The sequence below is a fragment of the Scardinius erythrophthalmus genome (genome assembly GCF_964197995.2).
Source record: "Scardinius erythrophthalmus genome assembly, chromosome: 4".
NCBI classification, from domain to species: Eukaryota; Metazoa; Chordata; class Actinopteri; order Cypriniformes; family Leuciscidae; genus Scardinius; species Scardinius erythrophthalmus.
The window spans coordinates 53,313,098-53,329,869 of record NC_138224.1 but is presented as its reverse complement, the minus strand read 5'-3'; the positions used below and the strand labels follow the sequence as shown (position 1 = coordinate 53,329,869).

General features: G+C 35.8%; 1 protein-coding gene across 1 annotated transcript; it reads left to right on the top strand.

Annotated features, from left to right (window-relative positions):
• Positions 1-2,212: 2,212 nt before the first annotated feature.
• On the top strand, positions 2,213-14,981 carry LOC308689595 (uncharacterized protein). Its single transcript, XM_081363399.1, has 3 exons — positions 2,213-2,295; positions 7,645-7,975; positions 13,745-14,981. Exons 2-3 carry the CDS (start codon positions 7,717-7,719, stop codon positions 14,404-14,406), a joined length of 921 nt encoding a protein of 306 aa, XP_081219525.1. The 5' UTR covers positions 2,213-2,295; positions 7,645-7,716; the 3' UTR covers positions 14,407-14,981.
• Positions 14,982-16,772: the final 1,791 nt, after the last annotated feature.

The window sequence follows — 16,772 nt, the reverse complement described above, 5'->3', positions numbered from 1 at the left end:
CCATTGTTCTATAGAGTCAGCAGTCTTAATATATAAATACCACGATTAGTTTTAACAGTGTATATCGACATCAAATATTACTTCAAAATAACCTACATGAATTATAGCTGTGTATTTGATTTATACTCGAGAATGCTTGGACGCGCTACCACAGCGCATGATCCATAAGGGAACGTCTGGCAATTCCACCAAGTGGTTAAAACATATAATTTATTATAATATAATTTGATAAATAAAAATAAAAGCCATTTGGTGAAATAGGAAGGTATTGGCACAATTCCACCTATAATAAGTCAGTCTGGTCACTAGGAACCACAAGCTTTGTGACATAAAAAAAAAAACATTGATTTAGGCCTAATGTTTGCATAAAAAACAAATCTTGTACTGTGCATACAGGGAGCTATTGGCATAATTTCACCTGTTGTAAGTCAGTCTGGTTAATAGAAACTACAACCTTTAAAACATGATAAAAGAAAAAAAAAACACTTTTACAGAAATGTCCTAAAAATATATTCTTTACTGTAAATACATGAAGGGTATTGGAAAAAAGTCACAGTATTAAGTCAGTTTACTATCAAATACAATAAAGCTTTGGATTTTGAACATGTCTGTTTTTGAATGTTAAAAGTAATTTTAATTAATACAAATTATACGTTTTAACAACTTGGAGGAATTGGCAGACGTTCCCTCAGGGATCAAGCGCTGTGGTAGCGCGTCAATCTAACTTTATCGCGCTCCGAGAGCCCTCAAGTGGTCGGGAGCATTTCCGTTGTGTTGTGGCTTTATTTCGTTGTGTTGTAGATTTTCCGTTGTGTTGTGGCTTTATTTTGTTGTGTTGTGGCTTATTTCCGTTGTGTTGTGGCTTTATTTTGTTGTGTTGTGGCTTATTTCCGTTGTGTTGTGGCTTATTTCCGTTGTGTTGTGGCTTTATTTCGTTGTGTTGTAGATTTTCCGTTGTGTTGTGGCTTAATTTCGTTGTGTTGTGAACTTATGTTTGCTTTTTAAATGCCATTGTGTTGTGCACTACTGGGCCACCGTAGAAAGGGGGTCAAACACAGTATTAGTATGGTGTTCCTAATAATCCTTTAGGTGAGTGTATATGAACACACACACACAATCAAAATGTCAAGATGCATTGTATTTAAATTTTTCCCCCACTGATGTATCCGCCGTGGCAGTCAGGTCAGAATCGCTTTTGGTGTAAGGGTGGTAGGAGCAAATCGATCAACCAGTCGTCTTCCCCAGAGCCATGTGACTCCCTCATTCTTGTTTTACATAAATCTAAAGAAAATAACATTGACCTCCAGTTCACATAGTTTCGAAAGGAGTTGGGTCTTGATAAATTTGGATTTATGTATGAAGAATTCTGCAAGAATTAATATGTAGTTTATGATTATTATTTGTATTCTCCTTAATATTTGCAAATAATACATGATTTTCCTCTACAAAAACCTCCTCGTTTATTTAAAAATATATTTTCGATTGGACATGAAAAGAAAAGATTATCTGTTTTTTCAGTATCATTAGGCCTAATTACATCTGAACTAGTAACAAAAATATGCTGTCATATTATTGCCAATATAAACTGAATAGGTATGACTTTAATCAGCGAATTATATTCCTTTTTATTATAAACAACATTGCTCATATAGCATTACTGCTGAAATCAATAAGATCAAAGACAGACCACATGTTTCTTATAGAAGACAGATTTATCTGTTATTCCATATTATCGTGCTATTATGAGGAGTACAATTATGTTTGCAAATTATGTTTGTGAATGTGAAAGCCTAAGAGATGTTTAGTCACATTTCAGCACAAATTCCATATCTCCAATTTTATTAGAGATAATGAAATATAAATCAGATTTCATCCACCCATCATGTGTACTTCTTTACAGTGACAGTCATTTTAATATAATGCACTTTAACGAAACAAAGAAAAAATGTTGATTTTATATAGGCTATTTCCCTTATATTCTGTGGAGAAACGGAATAAGATGGATATATTCATCATGATAAGGATTCAGTTTTAGTTAATAAATTAAATAGTAGTATGGTTGGTAAAATTATATTTAGATATAAGCCTGCGGCTTTTGAAAAAAAAATCTCATTGGTATTGATAGCTTTGGGAATCATTTATTTATTATTTGAATCAATCCTTTATCTTATAATTTAAATGTGTTTTCTGTATGAGAATTTCTATTTCGAGTGAACGGGACTTTTATTTTGGTGTGGGAATATGACGTCATAAGGCTGCGCCGCGCTCCTGCATCTGTGATTCTGCTGAAGAAAGGTTTGTGTTTTTTAATAATTTAAAGTGTTTTAATCAATACAACACGTTCAGACAATAATAAAGAGAATAAATAAACTGTGAGATAAATTATTTTTAAAGTTAACATCGTAATGCATCTAATAACAGTAATGAACACACTCAACACAGTGTTTAACAAAGATGCGTCTCATTTCGCTCCCTATATTGTGAATCAGTTGTTTGCTCTCTGGGAACTAATAGGCTCGTTTGAGATTAGCAAAGACTGTGCAGAACCGATCACCTCGAGATGCGTTCTGGACATGTTTGCTTCACTTATTTTTTATGTGGTCACTTATTGTGATTATATGTCGTGGTAAGTTTGTTAGAAGAAGAATATGCCTTATAAAACATTTTTATCCAACAGTCTTTTAAATCCATTAATTTGTCGTTTATTTTTTATTATTTAATATATTTTTATATTGTTATTATTGGTTACATTTATTCATTGTAGGATACTTCGTTTTCCTCTTAATTCCCTGTATTCCCTGTATCTCTTTACCTAATTAACTTTCTGTATATTATGTTATTTAAAGTATATATTTTGTCAGGACTGTAAATGCCCGATCGTTCCAGTAAAGTTGTGGCTATATGACTGTATTTCTGGGCAATTCTTAGACTACGGGCACTTTCATGTCCTTTGATCATATTTTATAAAAAACATTTAATTTTGAAAAATTAACACTTTCATAGTTAAATTTACAATGAAAGTACTTTAGGAACTTTTTACCGGTAGTCTATGATGATTTTTTCACCTTTTTAAACATCATTATACATGCAAATATTGCTGTTTTGTGCTTGTCCCACACCCAGACTTTTGATCTTCAATAATGAAAAAGAAGTGTAAAAAAATTATTTATCTTTTTTTTTTTATTATGACTGAATAAAGTTTCAGTAAAAGAATCAAAACATAATTGAGGTATTTAAGGTCAGACAACTATTAATGTGATTTTATATACAAAATGTAGTTGTCCCACAGTATTGCCGTCATTTCCACCACAACGCTGTAATGTCCCTTTAAAAAGTTTTTTTGAAAGATTGTTTGGGTAGTTTCAATGGAGATGAACAATGACATCACAGCACATGTCTGACATGGAGGAGATTTTAAATTTCTTCAGCAACTTGGATAAGAAAACTCAAGGTAAATGTTGCTTAAAATGAAAATATTTTTATTGTATGTCATTTCCAAACATGGCGTAACAATAAATGAGTTTGTAAATAAATTAATTTTTTAACACAAATAGATGTATTTTGTAGGCATGCAATGCTAACTACCAATTCATAGCTAATATGTAATACTAGCTTGGATTTTTTTACAAAATACTGTAGGATTATCATTTCCACCACGGTCATTTCCACCACATTTCCACCACATTATTCTTGGGTGGAAATGACAAAGGTGTGGTGGAAATGACATTTATGCTTACAAGGTGGAATTCTTAGATTGAGTGGCTACATATGAATATTTTATTTATTGAAATGTACAACACTAATGTATTTATTCAAATATATATTTGTTTAAATGCCTTTACATCTATTTTTAAGATGCTGCGGAGGTCAACTGGATAAAGGTCTCACTATTTGTGGTTAAAGTTGTTTACAGTAAGACTGTAACTGTTCATCTGGTTATGGAACCAAACAGACTAATGACAAATGATTTGTTAAATGGGTTTCAACTAAATGTTTTCTGTTTTTCTACATGGACGTCCATTCATTGTCATTTCCACAACACCCAGTCATTTCCACCACCTCATAACTTTTTTAAAAATATGTACAAAATTCTAATCACTCATTAAAAAATTCTGCATATTTTATGGGATAATGTTCCACTTAATGTAATAACACAAGTAGTTATTTTTCTGAAATGTATCTAACCAATGCAATATTATATTTCAGGTTGTGGTGGATGTAAGCTTTGTGTTTGGGCCTCATGACAATTAATTAATTTAATCCACAAATCTATGGTAATTGCAATATAGGTATAAATTGGTCAAACTATGTGTGGAAGTGGTTTTACACTGTTGAGAAATTATGTATATCATAAGAATTTTAAATAATAATCAAATATTTGCATGTGATGGAAATGACATTTGTTCAGTGCGGATCGGAAAATATGTCAAAAAACACCAATTTGTCTTATAATGTAAGTGCGTTCTCTTATGGATCATTAAACTAGACTAGTTATATTTAACTGTAAGACTGTGACAATTTTGATTTGAACACTTTTTTTTACATCAAGTTCACAAGGCCAAAAGTGCCCGTAGTTGAAGAACCACCCTTCTATAGAATACACCAATAGCCTAGTGAGGACAAAAAAAGCATCTGTTTTCATTTGTAGTCCCTCGTGACAGCACTCTATTGAAGTTACAATAATGTTATTATTATTAATGGGCTAAATGTTAAAAGAATATTGAAGCTACAAAAAAATTTAATCATATAATCCCAAAGTCTTTTTAATCCATTCACTGAATCCATTCACTGATATGTAGACTTATTTTGTTTATAATTTGCGTATATATATATATATATATATATATATATATATATATATATATATATATATATATATATATAGGCTATATATATTAGGGATGTGAATTTCTGCCAAAAATGCCATTTGACAATCAAGGAGCAAAAGTCGAATATTGTTCGAAAATCGGAGGAAAAAAACAGAAAAGAAAACGCACATTCTCACAATGACGGTCCGTGTAGTAAAATGAAGTTGTATGTTGATTATTCGTTTTCAATTAAACAAGCATTGTATATAAGGAAAATAAGTTTGTTTGTGAATATTTTTACAAATAAAGTGTAAACTAAAAAACTAAACTAAAAACGAATAAAGATGAAAGCTTGTTATTTGTTTTCCAGGTATTAGTTAAAAAAGGAAAAACGAATGGACGCAAAAGTAGACAAAAATGTGAAATTTAATTTCTGGATTTTAGTTGCGTTGACCTGGAACATTTAGATAATATGAAAGTCACCTGTGAAAATCTGTCCCCTCAGTTTATAAACCGTATTCTTAAACTGTTCCCTCGACTGGTTTAACAGATCGCGCACACGGATTAATTAACCGTACCCACAATATCCTTAATATAGTTTTTGCGACATTTACTTGTATCTTTAAAGTCCATTTTTTGGAAGGAAAAAGCACAGTATAATAGAATAAGCAAAAAAAAAGACTGTAAAAGGTTAGATTATATAAAAATAAAACATTCATAAATTATTTTATGATAAACATATTACTGTCTTAAGTGAACTCATTTATAGTAAAAACGCAAATAATAATAATAATAATTATCATTATTATTATTACATATAGACATATTTAGAAGACTCTTTTATCCAAAAAAGGAACAAAGCAATCCGTCAAGTGTCAGTCATAATACAGGTTAGACAATAATAATACATGGCTAAGATTATAACAAATAAACACAAGATTTTGACGTATATCCAAGGGTTTGTGGGGAGTGTGGACGGAACTTTGCATTTTCCTATCAACAGTGGAAACAACTTAAAATACTCTTATCATTTCTGGTCATACAGAAAAGAATAATACATCATATAATACATAATACAACTACTTTTATTTGTGTAAACTCACAATGACAAGAAAACGTTGAGCTTTTGTAAAATAAAATAAAACAATCAGACGCGCTTTCATGATCTCCGCGAACTGGAGTGCGTCTCAAAAATGAAGTGAAACAAAATATAAATATTTATAAAGCTTGAAATGTCCACTTTTAAACGAATACCATCTGATTATTTAATCCGTATGAAAGATGCATTTCTCTCTAAAGGGCATTCGCTTTACAGCGGAGATGGAGATGTTTGCAGCTGACACTGATTTAGAAAAGTTTATTAATAAACAATTAAAATCCCCCGTTATTTTTTCAGACACATTTATCATCATTAGCCTATAAATTACGTCTCTGTATGGTTCCAGAGACATGGCTCTTCTCATTCAGCACTGCGGGAAAAATATAATTTCCGGGTTCTAATTTGGCCTTAGAAAACCAGTAAAATCAAAAAAGTTCCATATTAATTTGTGAATATTTAAATTTTTAATAAAGGGGCAAAAAGTCATAAACATAAATCTGAAAATACATCAATATTTTTTTTTTGCGCAGCATTTGGTGTGTACAGTTCAAATTCAAATTTTAGTGTTCAACTTTGCATTTTAAAAATACAACAACCGTTCGTAGGAAAAACAAATGGACGCAAAAGTACACGGACCAATGACAGAAAGGGAGGCCAGTTTCATCTTTAGTGATTTGTCATTAAAAAAAAGATGAGAACATGTTACTTGTTCAATTAATAAACAGTTTTTTTTTGTTGTTTTTTGTTTTTAACTCTTTTTTGCTAACTTTGCCAGGCGGAGATATTTCTTCTCGTTGGCCTTCCACCATGTCATGGGGTTAGCGTTCATTGGTGGACGTATGTCTTGGCAGTATTGCAAGAGTTATGGTAATTAGCATGTCAACATGTTCTGGGAGGAGACGCAAGCGCAAGCTATTAACTATTAGTCCAGCTGCGGAGAACACCCGCTCGGATGGCACAGAAGTCGAAGGCACACTCAAGTAGGAGATTGCTAACTTTGCCAGGCGGAGATATTTCTTCTCGTTGGCCTTCCACCATGTCATGGGGTTAGCGTTCATTGGTGGACGTATGTCTTGGCAGTATTGCAAGAGTTCGGTTGTGGCTGTTGCTGTCTGCTCGATGTTATCCTCACCAAACAAGACAGCAATCACTGCAGCAGAGAGGGCATCATTTCATAGTTTTTAGCTGTAAGCCTTTCTCCCGATTCCTCTGCGCCTTCCGTGTCTCCAGCGTCATCAATGCTGGGCAGGAGGTCTCTGACTTCGGCCTGCACAGCGCCTCCAGCATCATATGTTGCAAATCTCAGGTGCTTGTGCCTTGGGTCTAGGAATGATGCAACCTTTTGCGCGTTGCTGACTTCTGCAAGCCCAAGTCTCCTTTCCAGTGAGACACACACTGTGCTTTTGAATCCCTTGACTTTGGCGTTCTCCCCTGGGATTACTTTGAGATGCTTGGACAGTAAAGTTACGGTCAGTGGTGGCACATTTTAGCGAGTGCATCACGGGTAAGACCTCCTCCATTACAATCCAGATATCTGTCAATTCTAGGGTGCGTGCATCTGATAGCGTAGTGACACTCTTGTCTGATAAGGCAGCACACACGGCCCATCGCAGCACACACAGCCCATATTATCACGTTCCCACAAGTTAAGATGCCGTGGACACATTTCACTGGTCAGTGTAGAAATGTCTTAGTCTGGACGTGTTTTACTTTGTTAATTATTCTCCTCTTAAACAGGACAGAGTGTCCAAACACACAGAAAAACTCCTGGTGAAGCGACTGAGATCCACATGACACACTATTATAAAGATGGTGTTTATTAAAGAGGAGAGTGAAGACGTGAAGATTAAAGAAACATTCAATGTCAAACATGAAGATACTGAGGAACAAAGAAAGATGGCGTTTATTAAAGAGGAGAGTGAAGACGTGAGGATTGAAGAAACGTTCAGTGTCAAACATGAAGATACTGAGGAACAAACAATGATGCCGTTTATTAAAGAGGAGAGTGAAGATGTGAGGATTGAAGAAACATCCAGTGTCAAACATGAAGATACTGAGGAACAAACAGGTTGGTTTCATTCTCAGTCTTTTTTCAGTCATTCTGTCACAACTTAACCCTCTGGGGTCTAAGGTGTTTTTGGGGTCCTTGAGATGTTCTGACATGCCCTGACATTTGTGCTTTTTTCAGTTGCTTATAAACATATTAATGGCAAAAAAAAATGACACACTATTTAGCACAAACAGGGCTACCATAATATGTTAGCAACAAGAATGTACATGTCTGCATTTTTGAGAGAATAATGTTTATGCATGGTTATTGAAAAAAACAAAAAACTAAAGTTTCTGAAATAAGGCCATAAAACACATTCTAAATATGTGCCAATAAGACTTTTGTCTAATGGATGTCATCACCTAGTGTTTTTTCTTCAAAATGATGTGAAAATCACCCTGCCTTATCATTCACATAACACAATACATTGATTTGAATTTTGCAAAGCACTTTCTGTTTGGAAAGGCAATATGTGGAGTGGGCGTCAACGATCATGCATATTTAGTGTTTCACACCTGAAGAGACAGTGGGGCCCGCATACTTAATTAGCCATTCATTTAGGTGAGTCACTGAGCCACAAGAATGCAAGAGCAACAGTTGGAAGCATCTCAATTCTTTTTTATTTTTCCACATATTGTGCTTGCAATTTGCACGATAATATCCAAGGAAAACATGTCTAGTAATTGTGCAGTTAATTCTCATACTGTATTTTCAGTTTTGGAATATTTATCCTCTCCCCAAATTTGTCACTAATAAAACACAATAAAAATTATTTAAAGAAATAATTTTATAGGCTTATATTTACCTTTTAATAGTTTGTTTACATACCTTGTAAATATATTTTTTATTAAAAAGGTTACAATTACAACAACAATTCAAGTGTAATCTTTCTTTGTAAAAACTAAAGTATACATTTTATCATACATATTTCAAAGTTAAGGATTTGATTGATTATTTGATAACTTTATTTTTGACAAAACATACTATATTTAACATGAGCAAATATTGGCAAACAAAAGCTTATTTGAGGTGGCAGATATTTTACAGTAAAAATTTATAACATATCCAAAACTAATCAACGAAATGTTGTCTTTCATATATCTGTAACATAGGTCTTTCATTTTTATTATAAGAAATATAAATGTTAATTTGCAGTTTAATATGTTGCTTATACAAATACATTTTATTTCGACATATTTCAGTCGATTTTTACTCAGTATAGCAATACAGTTTGCTAAAACCGAAACATTCATTCACAAACAGAAACACCTGACTGTAACGTTGTTTTTATGAAATAGTAGGGCATATAAATGTTAATTTTCAGTTTAATACGTTGCTTATACAAATAGCCTACATTTTATTTCAACATATTTCTGTCGATTTTTACTCAACTCAGTACAGCAATATAGTTTGCTAAAACATCATCATTCATTCACACAGAGACGCAATTTAAATTTAAACTGTCTTTTTGCGAGCTGTGATAAACAGCACGCATCTCTGCGGCTGCCGTTCATTCATTCACAGAAACGCGATTAACTTGAAGGAAAAAAAACGTAGTACATATTCGGATCCTCTCTCCTGCAATACCCGCACTCTGAGGTAGATTTTCCATTATTATTATTCCTCACAGCGCTGCCAGATGGTGTAAATAACATATGATTAAACTTGTGTTTTCTCGAGCTGATATGGGGGGCGTTCACAGGTTTGCTTGGATTGCCTCAGTAATTTGCGTTTGAATAGCACGCGCTCTCTGTGGGTGGAGTCACATTACATTTGAATTAGCTCTAATGAGCTCGACTGGAATCGCTCTCTTTTAATACAGATTTCACAAGATGAGAATATTTGTTTTTTATATAAATTACTTCATTTAAAAGAAGATAATTCAAGCTTCATGCCTGTGTGTCTGTCTGCCTGTTTGACTGAGTATTCGCTGAGTTATTGTTCATTTTCGGACGCGTTTCAGAATGGTCTTCACTGACAGAGAGAAGGCAGAACTCGCATCACGTTTATTTTTCTTTATTTGGCAAAAAGCACAACACTTTGTTTTTATTGTGAGTATACACAAAAATAATACACATTTAACAGAATCGATTGACGTATGAAACTTGCTTGTAATATCAAAGTCCACAGAGCAAAATTAATTTCTTTTGAACTGAACTGAACTGAAAAAAAGCGAGCCTATCGCGCCGGCGCAATCGTCGACCCCAGGGGGTTAAATTAGAAAAAACAAAGAAATAGCCAAAACAAAACACTTCCGCATGATTTGTTTTCTTCTTTAGAATGACAGTATGCGGAGTACAATGTACCTGGTGGGTAATATATTCACAACTCTTCACTGCCTCAACAGTTTCAGATGAATGCCCTATTATAAGCATTACTTTTAACAATTTAATCTTTGTACCCATCTGTAATGTATATTAGAAATAAAAAGGCAGTAAGGTTGTCAAGCTTGAACGAATATAAACACCAGCATCCGTATCATGTTACAGCGGTTAACGTCAGTATTCCACGTGTTAGCTAACATTAGTCCAAAAGTGAGCTCAAAGTTATTTATCCAAACAGCAACAAACTTACCTGCTACTTCTGTGGGTGGTATCTTCATCTGTTCATCTTTGCTTCGACTTAGATTTGAAAAGCTTGGCTGTGTTTGGTCAAATTGAATGTAGCAGGTATGGCATGCTGTTATGCTTTCTGTCAGAAATTTGAAGTACAGATATTAAATACAAATCTTATCGGTGCTTGGAGACTCTTCACTTTCCTGGTTTAGACTTTTACTCAGGACAGGTATCAGGGTAGCAAGCAGGTGAAATGTTGCGCATAAAATTGTGGCAGAAAAATAACATCATACATAACAGGTAGTCAGGACAGGCAGCAAACAGACAATAATCCAGTCAATAAGGCAATAGTCAACAGGCAGGCAGCAAGTGGTCAAGAAAACGTAATCCAAACAAGGTCAAGAAACGGGTATATCAAACAGACAAATGCTATGAAATGTAGGCTGTTTCAATACAAGACTTTGCACCGAACCTAGTGTCTCATGGCTTAAATAGTTTGTGAAATGACTGACAGGTGTGAGCGTGATTAGTTAGGGTATGACTAATACCCTATTGTAGTCTGTGGTTTAATACTCAGGAAAGGTTGACCTCTGGTGGCCAATGGAAAGATTTTCTTGAGTGGCACTCGTGACAGAAACCCCCCGCGCACAACCAATACCCAATACCCACCCCCAGCCAGAGGATGCCTCCTGACGCGAGGGTGCATTCGACGCCAGGGTCTTCCACGAGGTCGAGGGGCAGGTCTCTAGATGAGTCCTATGGATTTATGTGTTAAGTGTGTGTTTGTGGATGTCCTCTGCATTGACCCAGGACCTCTCTTCTGTGCCATACCCCTCACAGTCAACCAGATATTACAGTCATCAATCCTGACGTCTGGAGTCAAGAAGATCTCGCACTTGGTATGGCTCCTCGTCATCCACGATTATGGGTAGTGGGCTCTGGATATCGCCCTCCCCCTCTTCCCTCGGGCCCGACAGGTTTCAGCAGAGAAACTTAAAATGTGGGAGAAACATGTAGGGTTGCACAATTAATCGCATTTCTAATCGCGATTATGTAATCGTTCAAAGCCGCGATAAAAAAAATAAGTCCACTTATTTGGCGTGCTTAAGAGGTGTGTTTAGAGCATGTTACGTTGTGAGAGGCTAATCACGACTACTTCAGAGAACCCAGCACAGAAAGAACTACCAGTGATGTAAGTGTACGCTGAAATAAAAAGTATCTCGCCTCAGAAAAACACACTTTCCTGTCCTCTCAGCCGTTATACTGCGCTCGTAGTGTGCACTCTTCAATTGCACGCACAAATGCGGTGACGCACGCTGTATATCGCTTCACTTTAGAAAGTGCAAAAGAAACTACGAGCATGCAACATCATTACATTGTATATTAGTTAGTCAAGAAAAAATTAAAGTTAAATACTAATAAATCACGTTACTAGTACGTCATGGGTTAGCTGAGGAAGGAATCATGCCCGTGGAGGGTTTTCTGAAGACAGTTTTGAGCATATTCAGCCTTGGGAAGGAAGTGGCTCCAGTCTGATTGATTCTGTTGGCAGTACATTCTCAGAAAACTTGTGAGTTCTTGGTTTAAACATGCAGTTTGTCCATTAGACTGTGGGTGGTACCCTGAACTGGGGCTTACATTTACATTGAGCTGACGGAAGAAGGCTGTCGAAACCTGAGACATGAATTGGGAACCTTGATCAGAGACAAACGCTTTCTCAAACGCTGTCGGAAGCTTAGGTAAAGGTATTAAGTGTCATGTCATGGATAAACGATCAATGACTGATTATAGTAGTGTTACCTTGGGAGTCAGTGACAAAATCAACAGCAATATGTGACCAAGGTCATCAGGGAATGGGTAATGGTTGCGGTGGTTCTCACTGACATGGGAGTGACTGGATTTAGGCAATTGTACTGACAGATGGAGCCTCCAGCACGTGATTTGTTTCTCCTGCCATGAAATTAGAGGGTTGTGTTTCTGTAGCCAGGGTAGACCGAGGACAACTGGATTGTGAAGGGAATGGATGGTAAAGAGGCGTGTGGTTTCAATATGAAGAATACCAACTTACAGGATAATGTCGGTGGTGGTGCTTCAAACATGACTGGCCCCCAGGGGGCATCCATCGAACGCTGCCACTGGCAAGGGAGATTCACAGGGGAGTAGTGGTATCTCGCACTGTCTGGCTAGGCCTTCATCAATAAAACTGCCCGCTACCCCAGAGTCAAGAAGGGCCTTGCTAATGATAGCATTTGTGGAAAAGGTTATCTTTACTGGTACTTCCATACATGAGGTAGAATAACTGGGAAGAATGAATGTACTCACCCTGGGAGTATTCTGCTGTGGTAGTCAAGCCAGGCAGTTCGCTCTCAGATACCCCGCTTGGCCACAGTACAGGCACAGATGTTCTCTTACGTGGCGTTCTCGCTCTTCACTGGAACATCCGACCTGCATCGGTTCAGGGTCATCGTTATGGGGAGTTGCTTGACTGAATGGATGAGAGAGTCGGTCTGGCCTTCTGGAGCAACTGAGATTGCCAATTCAGGTTGCTAGCTCGATGAATTGATCCTATGTTCTCCCCACATTGCGACAGGCTAATTCAGATTGAACCTCATCTTTTAAACCTTTCTGCAAAAGGGGTCATCCACCCACACCATCTGAGCAGTAAGAGTACGAAATGTATACTCTGAAGCAGGGTTTCCCCCCTGTATGAGAGAGAGGAGCTGATCCCCGACATTCTTTCCTCCCTCAGGGTGTTCAAAGACTTCTCATAACCGTTGAATAAATTTTTTTAAGGAGGTGAGACATAAGCCCTGATTAGACCAGACGACAGTTTCCCAGTCCAAAGCTTTTCCAGTTAAAGGGGACATATCATGAAAATCTTACTTTTCTGTGTTTAAGTGCTATAATCAGGTCCCTGGTGCATCTACCAACCCTGAAAACGTAAAAAGTGACAACCCAGTAACTTATTTTTTTAAGCCTTTCTCTGCAAGCATGTCAAAAAATAAGCCGATCAGATTTCACTCCCCTTTCAACATAACCAGGTCTAACATCTGACCTGCAGGATCCCAACACAAATGTGTGCAGTGCAGTGCTCTACTGTGGGTTTTATGAGGGGGGTAGTACTTGGGATGTGTCCTAAAGAATGATTTAATGTTTTAGATGTCTAAATGTTTTTATGTCTGTTACTTTGTGCCATTAAACTAGTGTTAACTCGTTTTTGTTTTCACCCTAGACCTGATGGCTCTGAAAGAAGAGAGTCAAGAACTGAAAGAAGAGAGTCAAGAACTGAAAGAAGAGAGTCAAGAACTGAAAGAAGAGAGTCAAGAACTGAAAGAAGAGAGTCAAGAACTGAAAGAAGAGAGTCAAGAACTGAAAGAAGAGAGTCAAGAACTGAATGAAACTGAAGAGAAATGTAATGATTTCATGACTAGTGACAAATCCTGTAGTAACTCACAGACTAATAAAACAGAAACTAGAAATCTCCAGATAAGAATTCACTGTGGAGATAAGCCTTTGACCTGCCAACAGTGTGGAAAGAATTTCATTCGAAAAGACAGCTTTAAAATCCACTTGAAAATCCACACTGGAGAGAAGCCTTTCACCTGCAAACTGTGTGGGAAGAGTTTCTCACTTAAAGGAAATCTTAAGACTCACATGAGAATTCACACTGGAGAGAAGCCTTACACGTGTCTTCAGTGTAAAAAGAGTTTCACGATTAAAGGAAACCTTAATATTCACATGAGAGTTCACACTGGAGAGAAGCCTTACAAGTGTCTTCAGTGTGATATGAGTTTCCCATATCACATAAGCCTGAAACATCATTTACAAACTCATTCTGGAAAAATGACGTTTCCTCAGTGTGACGAGGTTGAGAAAAAGGAGGAATTTCAATAATAATCTGCACTTTCACTCTGAAGAAAGACAATTCAATTGTGATCAATGCAATAAAAACATCACTCTTACAAATACATATGAAAAGTCATGTCAATGTGAGACCCTGTTTGTGTTCTTTGTTAAAGAGTACGGCAGTAGAAAATGTATTTCTGTTTGAAATCAAGGTTACTTTCACACAGCACCCCTTTCAACAAGGTGAATTAGAAAACTGATGGTTCTTGAAGATGGTTAAATTGACTCTTTCCATAGCTTCATTCTTCTGTTTCTTTTTCGGTTTCTTTCACTTTGCATTTTATGTATTTTATGTATGGCTGCGTTCGAAACCGCATACTCAATGAGTAGGTACTTAATTTCAATGAGTACTTACTTAACGAGCGCTAAAAGAGTAGGTACTTTATAGCCAGATCTCGTTGAGTATGAATGTGAACCGGACATCTGCCATGTTGACGTTATCATGTGACCTACGACGCGTTATCACACGCGCAACAACTTAAAAGATTTGAACGACACGTTTAATTCATCTGTCTGTAAATATCATGATATTGATTAAACTTGCTCATTTTGTGGTCTTTTTGAAGAAACTGCTGCCCATTTATTGTGTGAGTACATTTAGGGTTGATTTAAGTTCTTATATTTAACCCTACTAATATGACCCACTGTTTTATCCTTAACGATATTTATTTTTATTACGAAATCCCAAAATTGTCATCTCTTGAATATGTTGTTAATTTCTTTATTTTATATCCAAACATTTTCATCCATAAGCAAAAGTGGCTTACTGCTTTGTTTTCCTTTTTCTTGTTAAATTTAACTCTCGTTTCATCCCTCAGGCCTATAAATAACAGAAAATGCATTTTTTTTAAATGTATTATATAATTAATTATTTAAGAAAATATATATTGATATTCAACCTTATAGGTTTTTTCCTGTGTATAAAATCTCATAATATGTTTGCAAACCCATGATATATATATATATATATATATATATATATATATATATATATAAATACATACATATACATACATACATTTACCTCACATTTACTCGACAGCCCTACCTAGAACGGTTTTCCTCAGCGTTTGTAATGTCTGCACAAAGGGAGATTCACCTTTGGAGAAAACTTGATTTTATACTCGAAAAATTTAAGTATCATTATTAAAAATTAATATTACCCCAGAATGAATTGCATTGCTATCCCAGCCCAAAACATACAATAATAACAACGATAAATGCTGATCAATTAATTATATTACTTTTTACTGTAAATTATATAATTCAATAAAACAAACAAAATGTAATGTATGTCATTTGAAATAGCTATGCATGAATACACTCTAGATGTGTATATAGTGAACATATCTACATTTTCATTCAAACAATAAATAAAGCATTAATTAATTGTATTTTATTTACTGAGAACAATGAGAAATATTAATAAATTAGTAAAAGAATGAATCAAAGTCACCATCACACAATAAACAAATGCATATACAAGTCAACACATGAAACAAAGCTTTATTCAAACTACAATCATGTATATAGGCTACAGATGCTGAACCCCACATCCTTCTGCCGTCTCAACACAGCGGTTCCCATTCTGCGGCTCTGATGAATCAGCTGACCGCCAGAGGTGAGCCGTGCCTTCGTGCCGGAGGTTGTTGCGTGATGTGTTGTGCTTCACAATCTGAGGCAATAAGGGCAGGTGGAGTGATGGTGGGTCTCATGAGGGCAGGTGGAGTGATGGAGGGACTCGTCCATGGCACCATCACCAGGATTCAGCTCTGTGCTCCTCATCCTCAGTGCTCACACCAGCCTGCTGGCATTTCAGATCCTACAAAATACACAAACATAACACAAAAGCAGTCATTTTAACAGCACAATGTCATTTGATTTCAGTATTATTTAGAAGACAAAAAACACTTTTTTTCACAAATGCCACCATCATCTTCCCTTGCAGGTCCTGCTCCACAAAAGCTGTGCAGCAAATGCACAGAAATCAAGAATCAGAAAAGTGCTGTAATAGCTCTGTTTGAAATTACAATAATTAAAATAAACTACAACTTAATATTTAAATAGTTGTTGTTAATCATTTCTGTAATGTCACAAAGCCTTTGATGGCAGCATTCAGCTTCATGAGCCACTCTCCACCGGATAAACACACATCTGTTCATCTGACCCTGTAACATCCAGGCATGATTCACATAACCTCTGATTTATGAGCTCAACACTACATTTACATGTTGAGGTTGTTTTAACTTTTTATCCTACATAAATGTTCCTTAATTTATCAACAGTACTAATGGACAAATAAAATAGATAACTTATGTTTAGTTACTTTATAGATTTGTTCTACATAATAGCAC